The 16497-nt window shown below is 36.9% G+C and overlaps 1 protein-coding gene across 9 annotated transcripts in view; it reads left to right on the forward strand.

The window, feature by feature from the left end:
• Positions 1-16497, forward strand: part of DNM3 (dynamin 3) — a 575498-nt gene that overhangs the window by 521965 nt on the left and 37036 nt on the right. For all 9 annotated transcript variants that reach the window (XM_058702383.1, XM_058702380.1, XM_058702381.1 and 6 more), the window contains one exon: positions 13332-13496. In XM_058702383.1, coding sequence (XP_058558366.1) covers positions 13332-13496 — 165 coding nt within the window. The remainder of the gene's footprint in view (positions 1-13331; positions 13497-16497) is intronic.

Raw genomic sequence — 16497 nt, forward strand, 5'->3', positions numbered from 1 at the left:
TATATTAATTATATGTTGCATTTGTGTGCTAGAGCTGCTGTAACAAAATACCACAAAGTGGCTTCAACAACAGAAATTTATTTTCTCACAATTCTGGAAGCTAGAAACCTGAGATCTAATCAAAATGTCAGCAGGGATGGTTTCATCTGAGGCCTCCATCCTTGGTTTGTAGATGGCTAACTTCTTTCTGTGTCATCACATGGCCTTCCCTCTGTGTACGCCTGTGTCCAAATAAGGACACCAGTCATAGTGGATTATGGCCTACCCTAGTGGTCTCATTTTAATTTAATTACCTCTTAAAAGATCATATTTCGTAATATAGTCCCATTCTGAGGGACTTGGAGTTAGGATTCCAACAAATTTGGGGTGGATACAACTCAGCCCTTAAATATGTCAAAAAGGGGCACCTGGGTGTCTCTGTTGGTTAAGTGTCAGCTCAGATCATGATCTCGCGGTTTTTGAGTTCGAGCCCCACGTCAAGCTCTGTGCTGACAGCTTGGAACCTGGAACCTGCTTCAGATTCTGTGTCTCCCTCTCTCTCTGCCCCTTCCCCTGCTCGTGCTTTGTCTCTGTGTCTCTCTCTCTCAAAAGTAAATGAATATTTAAAAAAATAAACATTATAAAAATGCATTTCACTTGCTTGTTTTACTTTTTTTTATCACGGCTACAGAAATGTGACTTGCGCGTTATTTCTACTAGACAGTGCTGTATTTTATCTCTTTGGGATGTTAAAACACTATCATTACCTGTTGGAGGAGTAAGAAAAAGTTCTAATTTTTAAAAATTTCTCACTTTCTCTTTAATTTCACTTTTAGTACTCAGTTTCACTGAGAAATTGTTAATGAGCAAAAGCAGTGAGGTGGTGTATAAACAGCAGAAAATGTACACAGGGGAAGTTAGGGCAGGGTTCTGTTTCAGTCTTACTGTCTTTATTATCTTTAGGCACATCCTTTCCCCTCTCTGTATTTTCATTCCTTCTTCCTAAAGAAAAATAATAGTAATGGCTGACATTTATTGAGTGTTTATTATGTGCCAGGCACTCTTCTGAATTTCTACACTGGCAGTTTATTTAATCCACTCAATACTCCTTGAGAGGAAATAATTATAATGGGTACAATTATTACTCTATCTGACAGAAAACTGAAGTACACAGAGATTAATCAACCTATCCAAGTTCCCAGGGTTAACAAGTGATGGAACCGAGTGGTCTCTGTCACATCCTTTATTCCCTCATATGCTTCTATTTCTGTAAGATTCTTTTGAGGACCAGTTGAGATGGTGTGTGCGAGCACATTTAAAAATTATTGGCCATTAATTGTTTTGCCTTTTCATGGAAATATTACAGAAAAAGCTATTGTTTTTCTCTTTTGACTAGCAGATCTACTTATCTTCTTTGACTGCCCGATAATTTTAGAGCTAAAAGAAGTGACCGTGTCTGTGTTTTTGACACATTATTGAATCACAGAATCTTTGGAAGGATTCTCAGAAGTCATCCATTCTAGTTCACCTTGCTCATTGTAGCTCTGATTTTTTGCAGCATGCCCAGAAGAGTTTGCTCGAATTTTTGTAGTTAATAGGTGCTCCCCAGTCACATGACATTTCTGAATGGCTCTGACTGCTTATATTAAGCTTACGTGCACCTTTCTTTCCTTATGGTCACAGAATGTTAGAGCTGAAAGGGCTTCCAGAGAGGAAGTCAGCGATTCTCATACTCAGGTAGGCAGTGAAGGACCTGGCGCATTTAGTCTAATAAGCCGACAAATATTTATTGGTAAGATTGTAGCCCAGTTTCTCTCTCTGTTTTAGAAAACACTCTCAAAGAAAGAGTTTGCAGGGCAATTTTTGAATTTTTTAAAAAAATTTTATGTTTATTTATTGACTGAGAGAGAGAGAGAGAGAGAGCACGAGCAGGGGTGGGGCAGAGAGAAAGGGAGAGAGAGAAAGAATCCCAAGCAGGCCTCACACTGCCAGCACAGAGTCCAATGTGGGGCTCGATCTCATGAATCGTGAGATCATGACCTGAGCCAAAATCGAGAGTCAGACATTCAACCAACTGAGCCACCCAGGCACCCCTGCATTTTTTTAACCAAGCTCGTATTTATGAATTTTGTAACCTCATGTAAGTAATTTATGTCATTTACATCAATTATCTCAAGTTACACACTTAACTTCTGTTGAGCACTTAACTGTATGTCAGGCACCATGCTTAAGTACCTTTTCTATGTTACGTTATTTGGTCTCTACACCTGCTCTGCCCTATAAAATGTGTTTGATGCTAATATTACCCCCTCTCATGGAACAGAAATTAAGGCCTAGAGAGGATGACTAACTTCTTAACTTTAATTTTACCGAAGTCACAAAGCTAATTAGTGACAAAATCAAGATATGAATATAGGGCATCTGATTCCATAGTTTATAGTCTTAATTGAGATTCTAAATCATTGCTCAAACGGAAGTGGTTTGGAAACGGGGTAATCTATGAGAGTCAGGTAGATTTTTTTAAACTTGTATTTGAGGAATGCTACAAACGTGTGTTTGATCCAGATATTTTTCTTGTGGTTCCTTTGATTTGTGAGTTCTATAGACTTGGTAGAATGTGTTACTTACAGTCACATGGAAACTATGGTTAAATCAGAAAAAAGTTTTGTTGAAATGGCAGGAATTATTATTCAGAATTATTTCATTTATTTTAATGCCCTTTAAATCTTAATCACACATATCATCTTGATGTTGTGTAAAGCTATCTTTAGATGCTACCTTAAGCCATGTGCATTCAGTTTTTCGCCCTCCAAAAATTGGTATCATGCCTTTTCCATTTTATACATATTCCCAGATATTTTATAAGCAATTGTGGAATATTGCTAGGAATTGTGTTGAATCAGATGGATAATGTTGCCACATCTCTTTTTGATGCCTTTGGCCACCAGTGTAGTATGAAATTTCATGATGATAATTTCAAAGAGGTTTTACTCTTTAATTCAGAAATCATTATACCTATTTTAATTTGAAAGAATTTCTGTGGATTGAGTAGACATAAACAATTGCCAGGGACAATATTATAGTCCTCACTAATAATAACATTTCTAGGAATTTTGAAGCCATGGTTAGGAAAAAAGAAATTTGGGGGAAATTGTGAATACATGCAGTAATATGTTTTCTTAACAATATTTACATATTCAATCTAAAGTTACCTTGTTATTCTATACAGGAACATCTTGATCTCGTCATAAAAAGCATTATTTGAAATTATAATCTCATCAGTGTTTAGTAGTGGTTATAGTCTGATTTCTGCATCTAAACTACTTTAAAAACAGTCTAGAGGAAGAAAGTTTTTAAGAAACCACGTCAACTTTTTCTCTTATACCTTGAGTCATATTTACAAATTTTATTAACACAGCCCTCAGTACAGTCTTATGTATATAAATTTTAAAATACTACAGATTTTCTTCTAATAATAATTGCACCTACCAAGGTTACCTTAGAGTACTTTTGATTTTTATTATAAATGCTGCCATAAGTTGCTGGTCTTTAAGCAATCTTGCCTTTGTTAATTTTTACCACATTGTGAGAAGTGGGCATAATTTGAAGCAATATATATTTGTTTTCTATATATTACATCCTCCATATTGTTAAACAGGCAATACACACACACACACACATACACACCCCACATACATACACACACAATTTCAATAAAAGGATAGAAAGAAGTAAAAAAATAAACTCCAGACCCAATGGTTATTACTTCCAGCATGTAGATCTCTGTCCTATCAATCTTATTTTCAAAACTCATCTTCAGTATATTTTGATCTTACCATCTTCATGAATTTCTATTTTCTGCAAACTAAAAGTTTGCCTGTAGTGAAACAAATTCCTTTACATTTTAGTTTCTCTCTTAATTGGGAATGAGTATTATGAAGACAGAAATTCTATTTCTGGCAGCTTTGGAAGTACATTTCCAGTTCTGGGGCATATCCATGCTGGCTGTTTGGTGACTCAGAACAGATGTGGTCCAGTGCTATCACCAGAAATATTCTCTCTTTGAATATTAGAAATAAGAGGTTGAATATTCTAAACAAGAGGTTTAGAAACAACAGCTCAACCTGGCAAATTTGTTCCGATTTTACATTAATCTTTCTTATTAACAGAAATGAACCTAAATTTTCTAAAACAGTTTTTATATTTTTTATCTGGATCATCTGGTAAGGCCATTGGGCCCTGGAAAGCCTGACAAAGGTGTACTCACTAATTCATGTATAGGGATGGCTGAAAAAGTTATTTTGAGAATTACTTGGGGAATTCTGCAGTTGAATCCAGATGACAGCTTTGTCAACTACAGTGCTCAGAGGACCTTGGAAAAATTAAAACCCTTGAATATAGCTGCTTATTTAAAAGCTTCATTTTGTTTCTCTACTCATGAAACAAGTAATGATTCTACCCACAGAGTTTTACCCTTGTGTGTTTTTAAGCCATTGCATTCTTTTGTTTTTTACTAAGAAGTTTTGGCATGCAAAGCAAGTGATACTGTATTTGCACTGAACTTTGAAGGATTATCTACCTCAAGAGCCTTTCGTTTTTGTTAGGGAAATGGACATGTGTACACCTAATTACGATGCAAGACAAAGGAAACGTTCAGATGCAGGAAGAACAGGGGCTGTATTTTAGCTGCGGCATCCAAAGTTGTGCTCCATGCACTAAACCAGGAAGGACGAACAGATGGAGTTGGAAAAAACAGTTTTCGGTTGCAAGAACGTCCTGAATAAATGATTTATTCATTTGAGCTCTTTAGGATAGCGGCAACAGAAATTAAATTCAAGCCAACCCAACTTTTAGAAATAACGGAAAACAGTTTACTGGCTGGTGTAACTGCACAAGCCAGAGGCAGAGACGTCTGCACAGCCAGATGCACGCGCTCGAATGACGTCTTCAGATATCTGCCTCTCTCCATCTCTCAACTGTGCTGTTCTCTTTGGTGACTTCATTTGCACACAGGTTTGACTCCTCTTCATTTTGAGACAAGCCTGCACTCAGGCCTACTTAGAAAGTTTTCATTCCTAAATGAAGCTTCTCCTTCCTAAGAATTCTGACAAATGTGCTGTGATTGGCTTTGCTTGGTCACGTGCCATCTGTGTCATCACAGAGATTAGTCTGGGTGGGTGGATAGATCAGCCTGATCTCTGAAGCTCCATCTAACCAACAGGACTGAGAGTGGGGGAGAGGAGGCTGTCTAAATGTATCTTCCCCCTACCCACAGGGGAAGCATAGCAAGACCTTGTGATAGAATAAGGAGAGTAAAGATGGATTCTTTTTTGACTCACCTCTCTCTCCTTTAGAGAATGCTGTGAAGTAAAGGTAAATAATTAGAGTAGGACCAGTGTTACTCTCCATCACAGCCCTTACTGATCCTCTGCTTCTCTGAACTCTTACAGCACCTGTGAACTCCACTAAGCAATGTAACATTGAATCACATACTGCTTTATGATCTATAGAGGGGCTGTGTATTTATTAGTCAGGCTTCTCCAGAAAAGCAGAATCAATAGGGTGTGTGTGTGTCTGTGTGTGTGTGTCTGTGTGTGTGTGTGTCTGTGTGTGTGTGTGTCTGTGTGTTTAGACAGATACACAGATAACATAGGTAATGATTTTTTATATGTAATTGCCTCACATAATAATGGAGGTTGGCAAGTCCAAAATCTGCAGGTGGGCTGACAGGCTGCAGACCCAGGAGAGCTGAACATTCCAGTTTAAGTCCAAAGGCAGTCTTCTGTAGAATAAGAAAGAGCCACATTGCAGATGAAGTCCAAAAGCAGTCTGAAAGAGAATTCTCTCTTGCTGGGGAGAGCCAGTCTTCTTGTTCGTCAAGCCTTCACCTGATTGGATAAGGCCCACCCACACTATGGACAGCAATCTGCTTTACTCAAAGCCCACCAATTTAAGTATTAATCTCATCCAAATATACTCTCACAGAAATACCTAGAACAATGTTTGCACCAAATATCTCAGTACTCTATGGCCCAGTCAAGTTGACACATAAAATTAACCATCACAAGTTGTTTTTATATTTATCCTTATTTTATTTGATCCTATTTTCTGGAAATTTTTTCTCTGGAAATATTCTATTGCTTGTTTTGCTACTCCAAAGAAATGTTGTGATTTTTTCCCACTAAAAAGGACATTTGTATCAGTTGATTCTAATTATAGTTCTTTTTAGAAAAGGGGTTTTCTTTTTATTTTAATTAACAAAGTTAAATTTTAAACAAATATTTTTGCCAGTAGTCAATACTTGCAAAATAATTTTGGCCCTTTCAAAATTACTAATATTATCTGAAACCAAAAACTGTGGTGAGGCAAGTGGTTATTTTTAAAGAAACCCATTTAATTGTTCTGCTTAGCCCATCTATTGTTTAGACAAAAGGTTGTTATGCAAAACTCAGTATACAAAGATGGAAATTTGTCTTTTTTAAATTTTTTTCTTAACGTTTATTTATTTTTGAGACAGAGAGAGACAGAGCATGAACGGGGGAGGGTCAGAGAGAGGGAGACACAGAATCTGAAACAGGCTCCAGGCTCTGAGCTGTCAGCACAGAGCCCGACGCGGGGCTCGAACTCACGGACCGCGAGATCATGACCTGAGCCGAAGTCGGCCGCTTAACCGACTGAGCCACCCAGGCGCCCCAAGATGGAAATTTTTCAAAAATAAATATTCATAAATCTAGAAAAAATTCTCAGTTAAGATTGTTTAAATAGCAATATTCAATAATGTGTTTAAAATATATGAATATTTAATATTCATGAACTTATCTGCTAGCAGGCAGTACAGGCCTTTAGATAGATTACAAACTAGATTGGAGTTACTATAACTTCTAGGAGGACATCAGGACAGAGTACATAAGTTTTCAGATTTCTCTAAGAACCTTCATATCCACATTTGTTTTTACAGTTGCAGATAAAAGCTATTGTTTCAGTGCATCTTAAATGCAAATTCAGTGCCTGTCAGTTATAGGAGAGGCACTTCCTCTTATTCCTCCAGATCCCAGTTATTCTTTGCTGTTATCATCCAAGTTGTTTATTGGAGATGTGGACATACACTGGTACCACACAGAAATATACTATTCGCAGCTATTGGGCTAAATGAGAGTTAGAAACATCAGAATTAAGATAGGGTTGTTATTGTTTTTGGTTATCAAGTAAGTATCTTTCAAATCCTGTGTGTGTGTGTGTGTTTTTTTCTTAATGGCTGTTTAATTTTGCAATATTACATAGTTTTGTAATTTATTATGATGTCATGTAGAGATGAAAGGAGAGTAAAAGCTGTAGGGAGAATAAAAAGTTAGTAACAGGTAAAGGAGAAGGGGGAAGGAAGAAAAAAAATGAAAATAACCTAAGCACACAAAGTTGGGTCCTGCCTGCTTTGGCTAGTGGATCACCACTAACTGGATCAGATGAGGTTCACTGTTGTTTTGTTTGGTGGGTTGGTTTTTTGTTTGTTTTAAAACGTTTATTTAGTGTTGAGAGAGAGAGAGAGAGAGAGAGAGAGAGAGAGAGAGAGCATGAGTAGGGAGAGGCAGAGAAAGAGGGAGACGGGATCCGAAGCAAGCTCTGCACTATCAGCATACAGAGCCCATGTGGGGATCAAACACACGAACCGTGAGATTATGACCTGAGCCAAAGTCTGTCCCTTAACCGACTGAGCCACCCAGGCGCCCCAAGCTTCAGTGTTTTGTCCTGTATTATGGATATTTCTTACAGAGTGCAGATGTAAATAGATGCCAGCATTTGATTACAATCACAGCTCCGATCTGTAGACATCCTTCGACAGAGTCATCAACATCTTTATAGCAACTAAAATCATTCTGGATACAGATAGTCATTTATCCTGCCCAGACCAAGAAGCTCTACATGGAGAACTCAGTTCTAGGAATCCAAGCAATTATTCACATTCACCATACAGCAACACCTCAGTGACCTGGAGCTCAGTCTCTTAGGTTCTTTCAAAACAGAAACCTAATCCCTCAGGAGGTGGCCTGGGTTAGTTTTTTCTTCATTAATTCCACAATATTTACAAAGCTCCTGCTATAAGTAGGGCACTGTGCTAAGTACTAAGGATAGAACAATGAGCATATCCCCTCAGTCTCAGTCAGAAATCTCACCCAACATTTAGGGTTCGTCTCTACTGTGACCATCCCTGAGGACTCCCCATGAAGCCCACCGCCCTTGAACTCATCCTTTGACTTACCAACGCATCTTACACTGGATCCTCCCCATCAGAGGATAAGCTCACAGGCAAGCCCTGTGTTTTTAGACTTCCTTTTTACCTCGCACAGTTCGCCTGAGACACTAAACAAGTATTTGTTGAACTAATTAATGAAATACCTGTCACCAGGCACCAAACTGCAATCTGTACTACTCTCAAAGGCTTTCCAGAGCATACTTCTCCCATAGATACTTTTTTTTTTTTTTTACAAGTTTGGTTGCCTGGCTCTGCAAATTAGCCTCTAATTAGCCTCTGCAAATGAGAAGAAGTGCATGACTGGAAGTGGGGAAAGGTTTTCAGTGAGACATTCTTCATAATGTGAGGCTGGAAAATTCAAAGCTGCATTACCATGGTAACCCTATTTTCATAATGATGACCTGATTCACTATGAAAAAGTTAAACGATATTTTCTACTGTTTGTTTAAGGTAGTAGAGAATTGTACAACAAAAGTAAGATGCTTAGAAAGGGGCAAGCATTGCTTATCTGTAAAAATCACTTGTGTAGATCTGTAGCATTGTACAATGCTCTCCATTGGCGAGAAGAGATTGAGCAATTAGCCAGTATGTTTATGTGCATATTTTTGCCAGGATAATGTACGTTTCTGTCATTCCACTTTAAAGAGTTGCAGTCACCTTAAGAAAATAATCTTATATGGATGGTTTCAGTGATCTTCCAAGAAACCTATCACATAATTCAGTAAGAAATTTAAGGAAAGAAAAGAGACAAAAACAAAACACATGAAAAATAAATATCCCCATAAAGCCCAGATCTTCTATAATGGCTGCTTTAAGGTATGGTGGGAATTATTTCCAATTCAACTATTTCTAGTCCTCTCACCTGTTAAAGTAGGAAGTCTTTAGGAAAAAGCTTTTAAATTAAAATTTTGTAAAACAGACTTTTTTGAATACTGTGCAAGTAGTTTCATAAGAAAGAAAATTACAGTATTGTTTATAAACAATTTACAGTGCTGAGTTGCTATTTTTTTATTGTTTAAGTTGCATTAGATTTCACAAAAGTTATTTGGAAAAAAATTGCAATAGGAAGGTCTGTCCATTGTATTTTTCAGAAGAAAGCTGGTTTTCACAATATTATTCACATTTTGTAAACAGCATCAATGAACCTGCACATAAAAGGTTAAATGTTTGCAGACCATTCTTTTTTGCCTCAAAGATCAGAGACAAATTACTATTTTTATTTTGCATTCCCTTGATGAGGATAATGATAAACAGCTGTCATTTCAGTGCTTGGACTGCAAAGAATCCTATTGCAATCCTATAATTTAAACAAAGAAAAAAGCCATAGTCATACTCAGTATACATACAGAAAAGAGCACAACAGAGAATTTGATTAGAACTGGGTCAGGGAAGAGGGAGTATTTGCTGTCTGAAATTACTCAGTTAGAAGAGAAAGGCCATGTATGCACATTTTCCCCATTTATCTTAGACGTATTAGAGAGGGTAAGTGTTTCTTCGTTCTTTCTAAACTCAGGAAAGAAATTCAATTTGCCTTGTGAATTTCGTGACTCCCATCATGTCCGTGGTATTATCAGAGAAGTTCAGGTTTGCATGTGACCGCATGTTTTTCCAAAAGCAAAAGAGAATTTCAAATTGTTTTATGGGTTTTCTGGAATACTTCTCTCTCTCTTTTTTTTTTTTTTCCGTGTCGAGAATTAAACCATTCAGTGTTCTCCATTCACTCCGACACTTTCCCTTATTAAGTGCATCTGATTTGAAAAAGTGAAAGTGAACGTCTTGTGCATATTTTGATGTGCAAAGAGTAAAGTAAAGCTAAATGTTAAAAAAAAGTGTGAAATGGGGAAATTCAGTGTTTCTATATAAAAGTATGGATGATGATGTAACTTTCTTAGTGTTTCATATTTCTGCAGGTTCTTCTAAAAATACTACTTATTCTACTTTCCTCTTTTGTTTCAATAATTTGGTTTTTTATAAAATATCACTACTTCACTGACACCTTTTTTCCTAGAAACTCTTTTTTACATTTATTATTTATGAAACTAAGTTGTACTATGGATGTTTCACTGTTTCATAATACTTCATGATTTTTTTATACTTAAGGGAAAAAAAAGAAATTTGTTAAAATTGAATGCCTCTGACATTTATTGAACAAATTTCAGCTCTCAGAGACTCAGCATGCTCTTCTATAGGTTGACAATAACAATGGCCCCTCCCTCCTAAGGTAGCAGTGTGGGTCTTCTATATAAAGTGCTTAGCATAGTACCTAGAACACAGCAAGTGCTCAATAAATGTTCTTGGGAGAGGTGGAATATTGAGGCTAGAATGTCATCACCTCTGACTGTTAAATACCATAACAAAATCCCAGTATATTTCAGATCAGAGAGACAAACTGAATTGTATTTTATCCATTATGGAGGTTTGTATTGTTTTGTATAAAAGGTATTTTCCTCACAAGGCTGTTGGTCATCTGTTCTCATATATATATATATATATATTATATATATATATATATATATAATTTATATATATATATAAATTATATATATTTATATAATATATAATTATAGTATATATTATATATAACATATATTATATACTATATTATAATTATATTTTTTCATAATCATTTTATCATTCTCACTGTTATCAAGTCATAATGGATCCCAGCTCATCACCCTGGGGTTTCTCTGGTCTCCAATTCCTCTGACACATGGGCAGGCACACTTGGATACCCTGAAATGCACCAGAGCAGCCTCCTTGGTTTCGGTGAACCCTTTTGCAGTTGTTAACTCCTCCTCCCATGCATCAGGCTCTGTGCCGGGTGCTGAGAAGAGAAAGATGAATAAGACCCCAGAGCCCAGTAGGGGGAGGAGCATAAAACTAGGCTGAATATTAAATAGTAAAAGTGAATACAAGACACAGAGGAAGCACAGAGCAGGGGAGTGTTGGGGGTCTGGGGGCCATCAGGAGCTTGTCCGGAAGAGGTGATGATGGAGCAAGGCTCTGAAAGATGAAAGTTCTTCACAGGTGGGAGGGAGGGTTCCAGGCAAAGGGGACTAGCTTACAGAACACATGGAGGTGTAAAAAAATATATACATTTTCCATTTTTATATTGCTTGAATTGAAAATGTTTTATGCTCAAATTTTTCACCTTGAATTTTCATAACGTATGTTGAGAGTCCAGCAGCTCTCTAACTCTATTCCATGAATATTGAGAAAAGAAAGAAAGAAGCTGACATTCGTTGAGACCCTTGGCTAGGTCATCTCATATGTGTTATCTCTTTTAGCTTCCACAAGTTTTCCAGGGATGTGGGTCCCCATTTTAAAGACAGGGAGGAAGCCAGGTTTTAATTATATCAAGTAACTGAAGTGTGACCACACAACCTGTACACAACAGAGCCTGAATTTGAACCTACAGTTTTCACTTTCACATACAATATCCTTAACATGACATTGCAGTTACCACTGACTCTGACAGTTTGAGCTCAGCATGGAGCACATTTGCAGTGGTTTTTATACCCTAGAAAGAAGTTTGGGAACATGACTGTTTTTTCACTGCCATGGCTAACCTTCCCTCTATCGGCCCTCTATCACTTTATGGCCTTTTTTTGCCTATTTATCCCAGATCCTATTGTGCTTATATATCGCAAATTAATAATAAAAATAACTACATAAGACTTGATTTAGTTCTTTCTTTCATTGATCAAAGACCATTTAAAACAACTGTCCATTTTGAAACTTCCTCTACCTTGTTGTAGTAGAGTCAGATGCCTCAGAAATGTCCTCAAACTATCACCCGGAAGCATGGGGTCATACTCTCAGGACTGGAAAAATGACTGTTGTGTTTTAGACTGAGTACATTATTTTAATAATTTTTAAAAGTACTGGATATTTCTGAGCCAGAGAAGCCTATATAAATGATTAGAACCAATTTCTATCTTTGTTATTGTTGACTTTGTAGTGTACAAATATGCCTTTCACACATGCTTATTGATTCAAAAATAAAGTTTGTCATTTATACATCCATTTAAGCCATTTAGCACAGTGCTTTGCCTAGAACTGATTGGATGATTGAAAACCTGGCAGATCAAAGTATGTACATTTCCAAAGAAAAGTACTTCGTGTCTACAATGGAAGCAATAAATTATCCCCCCCCCTTTTTTTTGCATTTGTAATTAAATCTTTCCAAATGTTAGAAAGTACCCAGACCACTAACAATATTTGTATCATGTTCTGGGGCTTAGATGCTCCAACCTGACTTGAAATGGAGACCATTTGTTCTAAATTGATTTCAATGCCAAGCCAATAGGTCAGCCCTTAATGATGAAGATGCCATTTCAGCCCAGCCTCTGGTGGATAAGCCAAAATTAATTAACTCAAGTCCCATAGTATAGAAAACAGATGCTTCTCTCATGTTGCACAAGTAAATTCTTTGTGTATAGATGTGTTCTGTTTTATTCAAAGAATAACAAGTTGGAAGTTAAAATTGTAAGTTTTCCACAATGGAGCCAGCCTTTAGTAGTGATGACAGAAGCATGAATTTACAGAACAAATTCCAGCAAGTGCATGGAAAAATGAATTATTATCTATATCTCTTACTTTGGCCCCGGGCCAGGCTTAGGAGATTTAGTTTTAAAACCTGGGCCGATCCAAATGCTGATCCATCCCAGAACAGACCTAGGAGTTCCAGAACAACACCAAGGTTATTTCTAATCTATTGAATCCCTAAGAGACCGCTCCCAGAGGTTTACATCCGCATCATTCACTTGGATTCAGTTCTTTGGCCAGCTTGCAAATGGCTGAAGATTAGATTGTTCTCTAGAGGTATGTTGTTAGGTGCACTGTTTATCTGGTTATTCATCTCAGTATTCACTCAGAACTAGAATAGTTGCTTTTCCTAGGCTGTGGCTCGCCGAAAGTAGAATAATAACTTCCTGGTTCTGATCTTTTTTCGGAATTAATGGGTATGTTTAAGATAAAGATGTTACCATCTAGTAATATAACTCCAAATATAGTCATCAGAAGTTGATCATCTGATAATGTATGGTATTTTTTTCTTCTGAACGAATGTGAAACAATCCATGTTTTCTTTCCTTTCTGTTAGACTGAAAATGATGAGAATGGCCAGGCAGAAAACTTTTCCATGGACCCACAGTTGGAGAGGCAAGTGGAGACCATTCGCAACCTCGTAGACTCCTACATGTCTATCATCAACAAATGTATCCGAGATCTAATTCCAAAAACAATAATGCACCTTATGATCAACAATGTAAGTGACTATAAACTGTCTCATTTTAACTTCTAACCTATCTTAGTATGGAAACTGCTCATAGTCTCATCAGTTTCTTTATGCTATTTTCTGGATGGTTGAAATACCTATTACCCAGGTTCATCATTTTCTATTACAATTGGTTAAGTGACTAACCAGAGAAAGAAGATTCAGGAAAGCAAACATGAAACTTCTAGCCACAGTGCTGTGGTATTTCCTACTGTCTATCTCTTGAAAAGTATGCATTTGCTCACAATAAAGCAGAGCAAGAATACTGTAGCTATAGTCGGGGCGTAAGATAATTGCAAAGGCAACAATAAAACCAGATGCCCCAGCTCCTAGATTTTGAGATTAAAGGCAAAAGATATTTATTTTTTTCTACACACATAGACATAAAATATATTAACATGGTTATTTTTCACCTTCTAAAAGCTATGGAATGCTATTTTAACCTGGGAAAATGGCTTTTTGCCCTATCCCCTTGGATTAAAAGTCAGTAAACTTTTCTAAAGTAATGATGATATTGCCACAGATCTTAAAGTGCCTGCTACACTAGCCCTCAATCGATCTGTATCATGTAGAATCTCTCCTTTTTCATGGTTATTTTTATAGTAGTCAGGATATGATACTTAAATTATGGTCTAGTTTGGTTCTCTGGGTAGCTAGTTTATTAAAGTACAAGTTATATCCCAAGTTATTTGAGAAATTATCTTTTAGATAAGATAGGCTGTAATGGGGTGCCTTATAACAGGCTTTTCTGACTCTTGAAAAGGAGCTACCAGCATTTTTAGTTCTAGCAATCTTCTAGGGGCACCTTTTTATTTAAATCAATGATATATTATAAGCATTTGCTTGTAACAAATAAAAATTAGCTGGCAAAGGTACTAAAAAGAACCCCGTGCTAGAACTTAGGAGAAACCTGTATTCTAAGCCTGGCTCTGCTACAAACTCTATTGACCTAAAGACAAATCAGTTAACTTCTTTGCATCTAGGTCCTCCATATGTAAAACACTAATCATAGAAAAAGTACCCGGCTTAGGGATTTATTCCAGAAGATAATATATATGGAAATACAATGAAAAATATACTTGTAAGAAAGCAGTGTGGCTGGCTGCCTATATAAGAACTATAAAAAGCCTTTATCCATATTTCAGGATTTATTTCAAAATTGTGTTTGTAAATATGACCTTCTGTTGTTGTTCATGGTCTATTCATTCCTTGAATAAAGTTTTCCTTGAAGAAACCCCTTGAAGGAAACCCTTCTTGAAGAAACCCTAAGCACCCATGGTTTTTACCTAACTCCATTCCCAGACACATTTTTGCATATTCAACCAAGGTTAGTAGGATACTTGGAAGTATCAGCAGTTGGTAAGCAATATATTGGAAATTTGCAAACTATGAATTGTATTCTTCAGCTTAGTCAGCAGCCTACTGTGTGACCTGAAGCAAATTATTTGGGCCCTCTGAACTGAAGTCAGTCACTTCTAAAATTACTGTAAGAACAAGGAGCTGCCTCACTGTATTGTCAGAGAACATAATAAATGCAACTATATGCCATTTTGAAAAATATAAAGTAGCAAACAAATAGTCTGTGTATTTTTAAAATTACCCTCTTAACTTTGCTTAAATGAGTTCAGGTTGTTTTGCCATGGTATATCCAGACACTTGCTTATTTAAACATTTTCCTGATTAAGTATCATTTATCTTTTCACGATTTTATCGTAAGTCATTAGTGCTGCCATCAGTTCAAACACTAGGTTGCTCTGCACTATATTAAATCATCAGCACAGGAAATAGCACTTCCTGTCTAGAGCTGTAAGGAGTAGCCTGACACTAATTAGTTAAAAGGAGGAAAAAAAATGACTCTCTCACAAATCTATCCTACTTTCACCTTCTCAAGAAACACACACATACATACACAAAGAAATGTGGGAGTAATTGCCCTCACCCCTCACCGGTGTGCTTGTTGGCTTTAATGAAATGGCTAAACCCCCACCTCCAGGGCATAATCCATGGAGGCAGAGCTCTTGGAACTGTCTTGAGAGAGACCTTCAGAATGATGAGAACGAAGACTTCAATTCTGACCTGATCGGCACGGTCAGACCTTGACATGGAGATTAATAGGAATGTGGAGAAAACGGAAACATCATGTAATGCCAGATTCTTACGAAATTATGGTTATCTTTCTTGGAAATTTAACTTTTTGTATCTGTCAGAAAATAGTTTTACGTATCTCAGATGACCACTTTTCCTTGAGTATTATTTTATCTGTGTTTTTACTGTGTATATAAGAATATATAGTTTTTTATATATTTGATCATTATATATGTAAAAATGTAAAAAAATGGCTCTTTTTAAGTGCCATATTCTCATAGCATCTTTTTGTGCAGAATGTCTGAGCCCTTTTTGTTCATTCTGGAAGTGTTCTATTGAGTACAGGGAAGAGAAACATGGTGGACGCCCAGCACCGTGTCGTGCACATGTGTTGATTTTTTATTCACTTTAAGGTGCAGAGGTCTTCAAGGTAGAGAATTAATCATAGAATCACAGCTAGAAAACAAATACCTTGACTGCTCATTCTAAATTCCATTCACTTAACCCTGCTGTTTCTGGAAATGGCTTTGGGTAGACGCTCCAGAACCGATAAATGCCTGAAACGGGGTCCTCTGCCTGTGGACAGTCACCATGGAAGGTGGTGCTGTGGCCTTTCCTCTTTGAAATGCGAATGGCTGCTCTGCCTTCTGAAAAAGAATATGTTTCAGCCAACTTTTATAAAGTTCAGAATTTGGTGGGCAGTTTCCTTTGAAAGTTTACATTAAGTGTTCTGCCACTCAAGTCTCCATATGGAATTATTTAAGAAGTTTAAAGCCAGCAATAAATGCCTTGCCTCAGACATACTGTAAGCCTTTGTCTATTGAAGGGCAGCAGCTGTTTCATTGCTTAAGCATACTAGGTAACAGCGGCACAAAGAAATAGCACGTTTATGACAGCCGGTCCTTCT

This window comes from Neofelis nebulosa, chromosome 15, assembly GCF_028018385.1.
Source record: "Neofelis nebulosa isolate mNeoNeb1 chromosome 15, mNeoNeb1.pri, whole genome shotgun sequence".
Taxonomy (NCBI): domain Eukaryota; kingdom Metazoa; phylum Chordata; class Mammalia; order Carnivora; family Felidae; genus Neofelis; species Neofelis nebulosa.